At 40.8% G+C, this 13,684-nt stretch overlaps 2 protein-coding genes and 1 long non-coding RNA gene across 3 annotated transcripts; 1 reads left to right on the top strand and 2 right to left on the bottom strand.

Moving 5' to 3' along the window:
• Positions 1 to 1,375: 1,375 nt before the first annotated feature.
• LOC109856880 (ski oncogene) lies at positions 1,376 to 7,745 on the bottom strand. Its single transcript, XM_020432595.1, has 3 exons — positions 5,100 to 7,745; positions 4,787 to 5,007; positions 1,376 to 4,429 (listed from the first exon to the last, which is right to left on the bottom strand). The coding sequence occupies exons 1-3, from the start codon at positions 6,207 to 6,209 to the stop codon at positions 3,508 to 3,510; spliced, it is 2,253 nt and encodes a 750-aa protein (XP_020288184.1). The 5' UTR covers positions 6,210 to 7,745; the 3' UTR covers positions 1,376 to 3,507.
• A 416-nt stretch (positions 7,746 to 8,161) lies between these two features.
• Positions 8,162 to 9,595, bottom strand: LOC109856888. The gene is made up of 3 exons (XR_002250433.1): positions 9,357 to 9,595; positions 8,981 to 9,142; positions 8,162 to 8,301 (listed from the first exon to the last, which is right to left on the bottom strand). It is a non-coding gene; the product is annotated as an uncharacterized LOC109856888 (long non-coding RNA).
• A 1,025-nt stretch (positions 9,596 to 10,620) lies between these two features.
• Positions 10,621 to 13,673, top strand: LOC109856873 (glucose-6-phosphate isomerase). The gene is made up of 11 exons (XM_020432584.1): positions 10,621 to 10,862; positions 11,091 to 11,184; positions 11,259 to 11,450; positions 11,513 to 11,593; positions 11,669 to 11,884; positions 11,964 to 12,203; positions 12,276 to 12,456; positions 12,519 to 12,637; positions 12,707 to 12,929; positions 13,006 to 13,072; positions 13,176 to 13,673. The coding sequence occupies exons 1-11, from the start codon at positions 10,630 to 10,632 to the stop codon at positions 13,297 to 13,299; spliced, it is 1,770 nt and encodes a 589-aa protein (XP_020288173.1). The 5' UTR covers positions 10,621 to 10,629; the 3' UTR covers positions 13,300 to 13,673.
• The last annotated feature ends 11 nt before the right edge of the window (positions 13,674 to 13,684 follow it).

Here is a 13,684-nt window from a genome sequence, read left to right as displayed (position 1 = left end):
AAAAAAAAAAAAAGAAAGAAAGAGAGGGATAAAAGGCAAACGTTTTTCTTATATCACGCATTTGAGTGATGATTACGTTGTAATAAATGACAACAGAGCAATACGTACATCACTCTCTTGCACATATATATAATATATATATCTGGTATATGTGTATTTTTTTCTGCTTATCTCTACACACATTCTTTTTGTTTTTTTTTGTTTTTTTTTTTTATACACGTGCTTGCTGTTCATGCTTCGGTGTGTACATATACTTCGTATATATATATATGTATATATGTATATATATATATATGTATTTCGAATATATATTAAAAAAATCTATTTCCCTTTATATCATATATTATATATGTAGTAGAGCGTGTATATAACTTGATGCACAGACATTCGCAAATATATGGAGTACATTTTCTGCATGCGGGACAAAATTAAAATTCTTGGCGCTTCCTGTTTTTTTTTTTTTACCTTCTCAACAATCGAATCGCGTTATATAGAAATAACAAAAAAAAAAAGAAAAGAATATCAGCAACAAATAAAATATAACGTGTGACAAACATGATTTTAACACTCGGGCTCTCTGCTTGGACAGAATATCTCTACCAATTGTATATTAATAGCGTTTATTCTTCGGTTCGGATCTTAAAAAAACCGTTTTGAGTAATTTCACGTCGCGGTGACAAATACGCTATCTCAACACGATAAACAATCAATAAGAAAAGATAACTGTCTCGGTCGTTGAGCCACACACGTTTCAATAATAAATTTGTGTTAAGCAGAAGTATTTTGACCTTTGTATATACACAACTAAAAACAATATAAAAAAATATATATATATATCACTTTTTAAAGAAATATACTTATTTTTAAAATTAAACTAAAGTTTACAAATTAGCTAATATTTAATTAAAATTGTGATTTATTTAAAACAAAGATTTAATATTGCGACAGTTATCTTATCTCTTTTTACATGTATCTCCTTTCTTTCCTTCTTTCTCTCACGCAAACACACATATACACAGACAGACAGACAGACACAGACAGTAGGACCAGTTTCAATATAATTAATTAAATACATTAAACTGATATATGCCAACAATAAAATATACAATAAAAATTGAATATAAATATGTATCTATATATTACAAGAATGTAACTCTTCCACAGCTGCGAATATAGATAAAAAATACTGTATATTAACTAATAACAAAACTTTGCGTAATCTCAACAGAAGTTTATGTACAGCGTGTTCACACACGCATATAAATTTGATTGATACAATTCTCGTAATGCTTTCGATACTTCTCCGACATCGAAAGAAAGCATACATGCATACACACGTTTAAAACTACATTTTTCTTTTAGTTTCATTAAAAAAAAAAAAAAAAAAAAAAAAAAGAAAAAAGAAAACACTACAATATATAATCACGATCGTTGACGATCTATCTTACAAAGTGTCATTTAATAAATTACACCGTGTGCTTCTGCCATTATGAAAAAAAATCAAATTTCGATAACGACAATTCAATCGCCGATGCAAAACCATTCCAACGCAAATACTACCAACAACAATTCGAGTTATGGTCCTACTGTTACGTACAAAAAGAAGAAATAAAAATCAAGGAAAAATTCTTCCCGTCGTTCTCATTAGGCGTGAACCGAGTTCCGAAAAAGCAGATTCCTTTTGTTTTTTTTTGTTGTTTTTTTGTTTTTATCACAAAATTGTAATCGCGGCAATTTCGTGTAGCGGAACGTGTAGCGTGACGTTCTAAATATTACAATGTAGTACAATTTGTTGGAACACACCTAGGTTTTTATGTTTACAACATACCTAGAATAACAATATAGCACCTAGGTTTTTTTGTACTTTAGCATTATTTTCTTCGTCATGATGAGTTTAATTAATTATTACAAACATACATCTATATATATATATATATATATATATATATATGTGTATGTATATATATGTATATATGTATAACGCCAAGTTGTATATTTACAATAAACGCGATCGTGACTACAAAGATCTGAATGGAAAGCACAATCTCTAAATTAATTTTACTATAAATTGTTTTTCTCTCTCACTCACTTGCTCAATCGCTCGTTCGCTTTCTCTCGTGTGTTATTTTTATTTCCTCTTCCTTTATTTAACAGGGATCAAAATTATATAATCTTAAAAACAATCTCGCATTTGTTTTTTTTTTAATGTGTACGAAGTAATGTTCCGTCGTTAAAAGTAACTTGTTTTTTTCTTGGCGCGGTATTATCTCTCTTAGATCTACATTTCTCCCTTGTCTCGTGTATAATACAATATCTACATTTCGATTTTAATGAAAAAATCGACCGATACAGGTATACTTGACGTAGCTGTCCAACCTGCGACACATATTGGTTTTTTTTTTTTTTTTTGTCACATCTCCCATCGGAAAGTGTCCGCTGGGTTTTTCTTTTTCAAAGTCCGTCTCGTCCACGATCGGGAAACAAGCGGGCCAACAATAACTTGTCTTCAAAGCGCACATTCGACGAAGAAAGACGCGTGTGTGCCTTTCGTTAATATTCGCGATAATGCAAACAGGAAAAGGATGTGTGTACCACACACATAGATTGCATTCCGATTACATTCACTGCCAGTGTCAAGAACGTGACGTCACAAAGAAGAGTTTCACACACGCGAAGAGATTATTTTTCCTACCTTCATAACAAACTAATTAAAAACTAGTTTTACATAAATTTAGTTGTCTCTTTTATTTTTAAAATGATATAAAACATGCGTCAATATTGATTAAACGCGGCAATTACGCGGATTAAAGTTGATAATAAAAGTTGATGATGCAATCAAGAAAATCTTTTGACTTTGCACGAGAGACACAACTATCAGCGATAATGTAAAAAAAAAAAAAAAAAAAACATCTGTTATAAAATATAAATGATTTATTGTTTATCTTAGAACGATTATAATTCAAGTTTTTTGTCGTGATTATTGAGACTAGAGTTATGTGTAAACAGAGCTGTTTTATTTTTTTTCTAACGTGCGTTCCACGTGAGTCACGTGGATCGCACCGTTTTTCTTTCTATACTGCGAATGTCTTACCTTTGTAACAAAAGCAGAAAGTAACGCAGAAGACAAGCTATCTCTCCAATGACGATGAGTCGGCCGATCGGTCTGAATCTAGCTAAGCGCAAGCGCGGATAAATTGCGCGCAAAAATTCCTCTGCAGCCCAATACTTCCAGTTGGACAGCACGTGGTTTTACTCAGTACAAACTTCAAAATAATAACGTATCGATATATATAACATTCAAAGGCTCGTCGCGTATCACATAAACCTAGATAAATTTATCGTTTCGTTTAGAATTGTAATATATATATATGTATATATATATATGTATACCTAAAGTACTAAATTCAGTGCACGCTTATTCGGCCAACGGATGAGCGTCATCGCGATAATCGCTGAGCAGTTGTGTGTTTATATGCGTGTTAAATGAGTTTTCGTGTCATCTCCCAATCACTGATCCGACTCGTTATTAGTCGCTAGCACGCTGGTAGCAGACCCAGACTCTTTATTGTCCGATGGTAAACTCGCAGCGTCAGCGTCCTCGCTACCTGTTTCAGTGCTGTCGGCCGCACTAGCTCGCGGTGCCGTTGCTGTCACTTCTTCCTTCTTGTCTTGGGTCTCACTGATGACAACAGCGGAGGCGGCGGCAACGGCGGCCTGTTGTTGTTGTTGTTGTTGTTGCTGCTGCTGCTGTAATTCTTGCCTTTGCAATTGACTACGCAGTTTCGAGATTTCGCGCTTGTCAGATCGCCGAAGTCGTCGCAGCTGCGCGTTTTCCAACATCATGAGACGTGCCATTTCTATCACATCCTGTGGCACATGCAACGCTCTTAATTGCTCTTCAAGGTCGGTCTTGGTTGACTCTGAGTCGCTATCCGATGAGTATGCCGAGGGAGTGCCACCGGAAGAAGCAGCCAACGAAGGTGGTCCCACGTTCACCGTGGACGACGTAACTGCCGCGCTCTCTTCCTCTTCCTCGCCCATCTTTGACGTTTTTATGTCTTTCGGCGGTGTCGCTTCCTTCTGTCTTCTATCCTCGGATACGTAGTAAGTTGGATAAGAACCGACAGCGGGTGCTTGCTGACTTGGCGATTTCTTTTCCATTTTGACGTTGGCCGACGAGAGCGGCTGTTCCTGCTTCTCATTAATGGGACTCGACAAACGATGATTATTGTGACAGCGTTGCTCGTGATAATGCCGTCGCTGTTGATGATGAAGAGGCGGTATCTGAGCAAGCGTCGGTACGGGCGCCAGTGCCACGTTAGGCTGAAAGTGTGGCTCGAAACGTTCGCACTCTGAAAGCGGAATAACCCGTTCGGGATTCTGCAGTACAGGCGGACCACGACTGAGATATGGAGGTGCCAACGATGAGCTGTAAACAAAGGCGTTAACACGATCGTAATCAAATTATAGCGGAACATTGATTCCATGAAAGTCAAACAATATTTTTGTGAGAACAGGAAAAAGGCCAATTCGGGTCAAAGTGTTGATGTATAGCTTTTTTTTTTTTTTTATTATTTTTTAAAACCAACAATCAAACATTTCAATCCTATATTGAATCTCCTCCAGTGATAAACTAAATAGAGAAAAAAATAATTAAAAATAATTAAAAAATTACCAGCATAGAATAAAAATATTAAAAATCCACAAACAAATAAATAAATCTTATTAATCTTTATTTGTAAAATGTACGAACTAATCTTTCTAAATAATCAGGTACGACACTTACTTGGCTCTGAGCTTGCAATTGCCGTTCCAAGGCCGAAATGCAGATGCACCTCTGGCTAACTCGAGAACCGCCCACTGCATCTGAAAATACGGATCGGTCGCGGACATTTGGGACACAGGATGGTACATCCCCAATCCGTTGGCATTGTAGATTCCAGCACAGTCATCCTTTCCTGGATCCTTCTTTGTGCGTTTGGTTAATCTTTCGTATTCGCTTCGTAGCTGAAACAACGTTTGTATTTTTTCGCAAATATAAACAAAAAATAATAAATCTCAATTAAAAGGATAGTGTTTAAATACAGTAAAACACGTACCTCTAACTTTCGTTTGGTGTTTGACGAGAGAGGCCTGTCTTTCAGTTCACGAAAAAGAACGAGCGATTTATTGTAGTGCTGCTGATCGCGACAGAGCAACAGATAAGATCGCCAATTCGCCGAATCGAAACCCCAGTGGCAGGTGCGATTTTCCAAGGATCTGTGAGCGTGTCTCACGAAACGCTGAGGAGAGAACTGATAGCCGCATTCCAGACACTCGATGCACGGCGAGTCATCCGTTGCGAACAGCTCCGCGTCGAAGATGCCCTTGCATTTGCCGAAACACTCGTGATACACCTTAAACTTAACGATAGTCTCTTCCTCGTCCTCATTCTTGCCGCACATCTTCTTGTCGAGACAATCCTGCACCTGACCGATCTGGGAAGACTTGCACGAATCTGTCCGTAAGAGCAAAGCACTAACGAGCCTTTCGGCGTCGGTTTGAGTGATGAGACCGCAGGACGGTGCGTTGTGCGGCAGAATGCCGGATTGTTTCAGGCCCTCAAGCTGATCGGGCGTGCAGCGCGAGCAATAGATCTGCAACTCGTCGCACACCTGATTGATCTGCTGCAGAGTGAAATCCTGTAGTACGGTGTTCAGTATCTGTGGTAAACATAACCTCTTCTCGCCGCCGACCTCGAAGCACGAGATCCTCTCGCCCTCGAGAACGGTCTCGCGTCTCTCGGAACGGCTCTGATCGGGCGCCGTCAGTATTGGTATCTGGAACTCAAGCTCGCGCTTGTCGCACGCGTTCTTCTGACGTTCCGTCGCAGGACGATCCTCGTCCGAGTCCTCGAGCGAGCAGGGCGCTTTTGTAACAGGCGTCAATGGACGCGTCGATGTCTCGCGACCCTCTTTCTCGACGATGACATCCTTCGGCTCGCCGGGTGACTCCAAACTGCAAGTAACCGTCGGACGACTCGCCGGCGGCGAGAAGCACGGAGTCGCTGACTGCTGTTCGTGCAGCAGAACCGATTTACAGTCCAGCAGAGCGGAGCTGGGACCCTGCAGGCTTTTCACAGCTGACAGCTGATAAGTCTTGAGCACAGTCTTTAATTGCGGACTGTATGACTGACTGGTGGCAGTGTTACCAGGTAATAGTGTCTCCATTATTATTAGTATTATTGTTGTTGTTGTTGTTGTTGTTGTTGCGATTGTTATTATTACTGCACGTGTATTTCGAACGTCATCAATGATGAGAACAAACGAACTGATAGCCAGTTTAAACGTATATGCACACCCTCGATATTCGAATCGGGTATGACAAGTATTTTACGTTCCTTGATATTGTGCTGCGCGCACACACACACATACACACACACATACACACACACACACACACACTCACGGTATTTATATCCTTCGACACTGTTCACGTTCGCGTTTTTCTTTATTATTTATGTCGCGAACGCCGGAGCAGGACACGGACACTAGAACAACTGGCACACGTGGGCTTCCTCGCGATCCCATTTCCATGTCACTTGACCCCGGTGTATTGTCGTCGCGAGTCTCGCTGTTGCGACGCGGTTCTTCTCGTCGTCTCCACCACGATCCCGCGCATTAACGCAACATGCTGAATCGCGATGCAAATCCATCTCTCTGTTGTGCCAAAAACAAAACGGGGGGTTTCTCGCTCCAACCCCCCAAAGGGCCGCGTTTTTGTCTTTCTCTCTCTCTCTCTCTCTGTTTCTCACGCTTTTTCCTTTCTTCGTCGCTACGCTCTCTTTCTGTCTCTCTCACCCGCAAGAGAGTTAACGTTTACCGCGTCCTTCCTTCCTCCCTATATTCGTCCCTCCCGCCGCTGCCATACGCCGCTGACGAAGACAACGATGCGACTACCGCCGCAATTCGCAATCCGTCGCGACGCCACCACTTCGACACACAACATGATAAAGCCCCTCTTCTTTCTTTCTCTCCTCGCTGTCTGCCGTGTCTTCTCTCCTCTCCTTTCCCTCTTCTGTTCTTTGTTCGCGAATTCCTCGCTCTGCCTCTCTCGCGCTTTCGCGGTAGAAAAAAAATCGCGTTTACGCCGAGATCCGCACGCACTGTCCTGTCCTCCGTTCCGAGTCTCCTCAAACGAGAGAGCCGCCGCCACCTTCTCCTCCTCCTCCTCTTCCTCCTCCGCCTCGCAGTCAAGTTCCCTCCGATTCCTCTACCTACTCTCCTATCTCCCCTCTCTCGTTCCTCCGGGGTCTCGCCGTTTCTCTTACCACCTCCTTCTTCTTCTTTCTCTCGTCCTACCGCAGCGACGACGACGGCTTTCAGCGCGATGTGTTCACGTATAGCCGCAAATTTGATGCGCGACGAAAACAGTGGACTCAAGTCGCGCAGCGGTCACGGATATAGCAGCAGGCCGATGATCCATAACGGACCTCGAGAGCTGAGTCGTACGAACTTCCAATCGAAGCGCCAATCCCGAATATGTGACACATGTGTCCAATCTATTTATCCTTCGTACTCATTGCACGTTTTACTCACGTTGTGTGCGATGCGCGACACACACACGCACACACATACATGCACACACACACACACATACGCGCGTGCGTGTTTCTATTTATCCATCCTTCTATCCGTCACTTCGCCACGGCGCACTGTTGTCACGGACGGCGCATGTTATTGCCGTTGACCGTCGACGACGTCGCCGTCGCCGTCAACACACGGCAAGGTTGTGTGTCCAACTGCGCCCAGCCACCTCGTCGTTGTTGTTGTCAATAATCGGGTGGACGCCGAAACCACCGTCACGGCACTGTCTCACCGCTCCTCGTCAACGAGAACAACAACGTCCGGCCTCCGAAATATTATCGCATCACTGAAGCACGAACACGCCAGCGCGACTGGCATCGTCAAACGAGCGATTTACTCGTCGGCACGTCGCGACGCAATGGCGTATCGATCGTGGCGGCGGCGGCGGCGGCGGCGGTGGCGGTGGCGGTGGNACGCACGCACCGCATGCCGCACGCACGCCGGTGTGGCGTGTGGCGCAAAAATGTTGCGTGGCCGGCGCGGCGGCGGCGGTGGCGGTGGCGGCGACAACGAGCCACCGTGAACGAGACGACGACCACAACAAACAGCGAACGTTCGCAGGAGCGTGCATACTTCTTACCGCCCTGCGGAAGAGCAGTCGATAACGATAATGACAATGATGATGATGACTGCGATTTCTGACAACTCGGAAGAAGATACACCATTCACCGATGTGCTAGAACACACACGCAAGCGCTCGGTGTGAATACATGTTTATTTATTTCTTTCTTTCTTTTTCTCTCTCTCTCTCTCTTTCTCACTTGCTCCCTTTTGATGTGCAGAGACAGACGCTACAACGACGAGACCACCGCGACGTCTGTATACACACACTGTCCTCACGCATTCTTCCGCAGCGTTTTCACAGACGACAATACATGTGGTCTGTTTTTCACTATACCTGTCTCAGTCTTCCACTCCCGGGCTTCTCTCTCTTTCTCTCTCTCTCTCTCATACACACACACACACACATTTTCGCTCTGCAAAGTTTTCTGTCCTTGCACACAAGCGGGACGAATTCTTTTCCTACTTGCTTTTTTTTCCTTTCTTTTTCTTAAGTGCGCTCACATACACACACGCACGCATATAAATACGTAGCGTAAAAACGAAAAACGAGATCCGACGACAGAAGATCAAGGTTTTTAAAAGAGCAGGACTTTTAATCTGAAAAACACTCGCGCAGAATTCGTTTTTTCCTTCTCACACGAGTACGTGTATGCATTTCGCTACACGCGCGCACCAATATACATGTGCGTATATGTACGCACATATGAAATATGTACATGTGTATGTAAAGCGCGGCACACTCGCCGCACGCTTCTCGCGGGACTCCAAACACGTGTGTCAAATGTACTTACGTTCTATTGATATTTCCACGAAATATTGCCGGAACATTGCGGGAATGTTACCTCGCAAGATTCAAATACTGCGTGCCATATTTCTGAGAGAGACTGCCCCACGGTATTCGTCCGTTCTCGAAACACGTTAATTCTGCAACGATGCTGATGTCGCAGACGTACCTGCAATATTCGAACACAATGTTGCAGAATTTTTGGAACAAATGTCATACTATTTTATCCGATCTCAAAAAAAAAAAAAAAAAAACAAAAACAATGTGAGATCTGACAACGTTATTTTGCAAAAGAACAATCTGCACACTTGCCTGATGTGTGCAAATACAGTCGCTTGCGTCAGAAGCTTATGATATGCATATGTAAAATTTATATTACGTACAGATAAAGTATACGCGCGAATACGTTATCGTATAAAGAATCACGATAAACTCCACGTGTCCGTATCAATTCCGAACGTCGTAACGGACACCGAGCTCGTCTTTTTTCTCGTCCTCTCACAGTTGGTCATTTTCTACTTCGCATCACTGTGAAGTGTGCCGCGAAGAACCGCGCGTCTCTTTTGTGCCTGAAAAAAAATCTCACTGTGCATTTTTACGCGCCATATGCAAACATCGCACAGATCTTCTTTGCCTGGAAGAAAATCGAAAGAAAGTTTACTGTCAATAAATAAACAATCTCGTACACACCGTTTAAAATGTAAATCGTCGAAATGAAATAGAAAAGATCCGCGGTATTGTATAAAAATGCCTTGCCTAAAAGTAACGTACCGAAGAATGCGCGCTCTGTGCTTCCTGAGTTAATGGAAGTTGGTAAAACTGAACGCTAGAGGAATAGCCTGATAAAGTAGCGATTGACTACATCGACCGATGTTTCGTCGGAAGTGATCAAACGCATTCGGTCTATCGACAGAATTGACAATTTCGTTTTGACACCACGTCGAAAACGAAGCGCTAGACCGAATGAAAAAACATTCACCAACTGCCATCTCCTGTGTCTTTTCTCTACTATTTGACGTAAGACTGACTTACGGCCGATTTCTTCATACCTCTCGATAGCTATCCTCTGGATAGCTATCCTCTCATCTAGATGATTTTATCTATTATCTAGATAATATTATAAAATTATATATTATCTAAATATAAATAATTTATATAAATATAAATAATAATATAAATAAATAATTATTCCGTCGATTTTGCAGTCAAGTCTCAACCAATCACGAACGTTTTGACAGTTCCGCAATACGCATGTTTCGCACCATCTGACTTCTCTCTTAGACCCGGTTTCACAATTCGCGGTTAACTCGAATTAATCGAAGTTCGACTTGCTGAGCTCGGTTTAACGCTTTCAATTTTCTTTGTCAAATCTTTGTTAACCAATCACAGTTCATGTTTAGGGAAGAAAAGATGCATTAAGCCTATGTCACTCTACGGATTGGGTTTTGAGATTAGATTGAAATTTGACCAATTAGAAAGAAGAAAATCAATCTTAAGTTTAGTGATCTTTTTTCTGATTGGCCAAATTGCTATCCAATCTCAATCCTAATCCGTAGTGTGACATAAACTTTACGCCGAGTTTAGCAAGTTGGGCTTCCGTTAATTCGAGTTAACAGTCAATTGTGAAACCGGGCCTTAATCTCGCGAACTTGTCGCATGCGCGACAAGTGCTGGTTTCTCAAAATCGGAAGAGTTGCGCTACTGTATATACCGTGCTCTGGTCTCACGAGAATCACGCGCGTCCGCTTAAATAGGAATATGAAGGCTAGGACAGATTTGTTGAATGATGCTGCGTGGAATCAGCTGCAGAAATACTTTGACAGCAATGGCTCAAAGATCAACATTTATAGCATGTTCCAGGAGGATCCCAAACGTTTCGAGAAATTTAGGTACATCTCTGATCGACCTTCTAATCGTGACCTTGCAGCGACCTTTAAAAGTTCTTTAGTTTATAACCGGAAGAATTTATTTCATATAAGATTATTTTAGTTGCATTTGCATCTGGTGGAAACTGCACGCATAAAACTTGTTATAGTTTACAAAAAGAGTTTTACAAACCGTATTAGTTTGCAAGAAAATGGTAGCTCTGTAAAAATTGTGGTGTTTTGTTTGAACAGCTTGGAACTTGGCACTCCACAAGACGGACCGATATTATTAGATTATTCTAAGAACAAGATCAACAAGGAAGTGCTCGATTTGTTATTTAATTTGGTAGGTAATAAAATTACCGAAATGTTTATTTTACATTTTCTTGAATTTTGAATGATGATAAAGTTTTTCTGTAGGCTCGTGCACGAGAGATAGAAGCCGCGAGAGATGCTATGTTTAATGCTGAAAAGATCAATTTCACAGAGAACAGAGCAGTTCTGCACATTGCTCTGCGCAACAGAAGTAACAAGCCAATATTGCTGGATGGAAAGGATGTGATGCCGGATGTTAACGCTGTGTTGGAACACATGAAGAGTTTTACAAACGAGGTGAGTTTCTCGTTTATTTTGATTACGTAACTTCTTGTTCACGAGGTATATCTCGTACACAGATAGTGACAAAAGAATGGAAAGGATTTACTGGCAAACCTATTGAAGACGTCGTCAACATTGGAATTGGTGGCTCTGATCTGGTAATTTTTATACATCACAAGTTTCGGTAACTTTATAACTCTGTTGCATTTGTGAAAGATTTTATCTTTTTGTAGGGTCCACTTATGGTAACTGAAGCTTTGAAAGCATACAGTATCGGACCGAAAGTTCATTTCGTTAGCAATATAGACGGCACTCACATAGCCGAAACTCTGAAGAAATTAAGTCCGGAGACAACTTTGTTTATAATAGCTTCCAAAACGTTCACCACGCAGGAAACTATAACTAACGCAACCACTGCCAAGCAGTGGCTGTTGAATGCATTAAAAGATGTAAGCGTGAATTAAAAATTACAACAGTAATTAAAGATTTTGAAATATGATTATTTTTCTGATAATATAAAATTGTTAGGAAGCTGCGGTGGCGCGTCATTTTGTAGCGTTATCTACCAATGAACAAAAAGTCAAAGAATTCGGCATTGACGTCAAGAACATGTTTGGATTCTGGGACTGGGTTGGCGGACGTTACTCGCTGTGGTCGGCTATTGGTTTGTCAATTTGTTTATTTATCGGGTTTGATAATTTTGAGAAGCTTTTGAGCGGAGCTCACTTTATGGATCAACATTTCTCTACAGCGCCGTTGGAGCAAAATGTAATTTTGTCTAGTAAACAATTTTTAATAGCAGATAATTAATCTTATGATAATTTATCCCAATCTTTTTAGGCTCCTGTTATACTGGCCTTGCTCGGCGTATGGTACCATAACTTTTATAAGGCTGAAACGCACGCGCTGTTACCGTATGATCAGTACCTGCATAGATTTGCAGCTTACTTTCAGCAAGGCGATATGGAAAGCAACGGGAAATACGTTACTCGTTCGGGAAAAACTGTAAATTATTCTACCGGTAAGTCCTATATGATACGTATAAGATATAAATTCCCATGTAACACACATGTACATTCGCAGGACCAATTGTTTGGGGAGAACCGGGTACCAATGGACAGCATGCATTTTATCAGTTATTGCATCAAGGTACGAGACTCGTGCCAGCAGATTTTATAATTCCTGTTCAATCTCAGAATCAGGTAAATTAGATTTATCATAGGTATATCTATTACTATTTGCATGAAATATGTTTATTTATTCGTTTGCAGATTGGTAACCATCATACAATTTTGCTGGCCAATTTCTTGGCACAAACCGAGGCTTTGATGAAAGGCAAAAATGAGACCGAGGCCCGTGCCGAGTTGCAAAAGTCGGGATTGAGCGCCGATAAAGTGGAATCGTTGTTGCCGCATAAGATATTTGAAGGAAACAGACCAACAAATAGCATTATAGTAAAAAAATTAACGCCATTTGTTCTTGGTGCTTTGATCGGTAAATATGTCGTCGCATTTATTCTGATCTTTTACGGAAGGAATCTATAAAATTGCACTCGTTCTGTTTCTTTCAGCAATGTACGAACACAAAATTTTTGTACAGGGTATGATCTGGGATATCAATTCTTATGATCAATGGGGGTAAGAAAACATTACACTGTTCTACGTTAATTTTTTTCGAGTCGGTAAATAAAAATACAAAGTTTATTTAATGTCAAACATTTCATGCTTTTTGTTTATACAGGGTGGAATTAGGAAAACAGTTGGCCAAGGCCATCGAACCGGAGCTGACAAGTGCAGAAACTATTACAAGTCATGACTCATCAACTAATGGCTTGATAGCGTTTGTTAAATGTCATAAAGTCTAATTACGTATTTAAAAGGCTTGATAGCATTTGCTGAATATCATAGGGCCTAAATACTTATTTAGACAAGACACAGACGTATGTTTGTCTAATGAAACATTTCAAACAAGCACAGCAAGATAAAAATATATATACATATATATAAATTATACAAATAAAATTATAAAATAAATGGGATACTAATGAATTATTTTAACTTGTGAAAAAATATTTATATTTAGTAAATTAAACATAGGTGAGCGTTAGAATCATAGTGCAACACAATATCTATCTGCAAGTACAAAATGTTACAGAAATGAAATGTTACATAAGGATATGCAGCAAAAACCAACTGTATGCCAAATTATTCCAATAGAATATATATATTCTATATTTCATTGTTTCTTTG

Source organism: Pseudomyrmex gracilis, unplaced genomic scaffold (assembly GCF_002006095.1).
Source record: "Pseudomyrmex gracilis isolate BER0280 unplaced genomic scaffold, ASM200609v1 scaffold_137, whole genome shotgun sequence".
NCBI lineage: Eukaryota > Metazoa > Arthropoda > Insecta > Hymenoptera > Formicidae > Pseudomyrmex > Pseudomyrmex gracilis.
This window is presented reverse-complemented; position numbering and strand designations above follow the sequence as displayed.

Bases quoted from the DNA above. Each gene is read 5' to 3' on its own strand.
- LOC109856880 (XM_020432595.1), bottom strand. From the start codon at position 6,209: ATGGAGACACTATTACCTGGTAACACTGCCACCAGTCAGTCATACAGT. The intron at 5,008-5,099 runs GTACGTGTTTTA...ACGTTGTTTCAG, and splicing joins ACACCAAACGAAAGTTAGAG to CTACGAAGCGAATACGAAAG. The intron at 4,430-4,786 runs GTAAGTGTCGTA...CTTTGTTTACAG, and splicing joins AATTGCAAGCTCAGAGCCAA to CTCATCGTTGGCACCTCCAT.
- LOC109856873 (XM_020432584.1), top strand. From the start codon at position 10,630: ATGCGCGACAAGTGCTGGTTTCTCAAAATCGGAAGAGTTGCGCTACTG. The intron at 11,451-11,512 runs GTGAGTTTCTCG...TCTCGTACACAG, and splicing joins TGAAGAGTTTTACAAACGAG to ATAGTGACAAAAGAATGGAA. The intron at 12,204-12,275 runs GTAATTTTGTCT...CAATCTTTTTAG, and splicing joins CAGCGCCGTTGGAGCAAAAT to GCTCCTGTTATACTGGCCTT.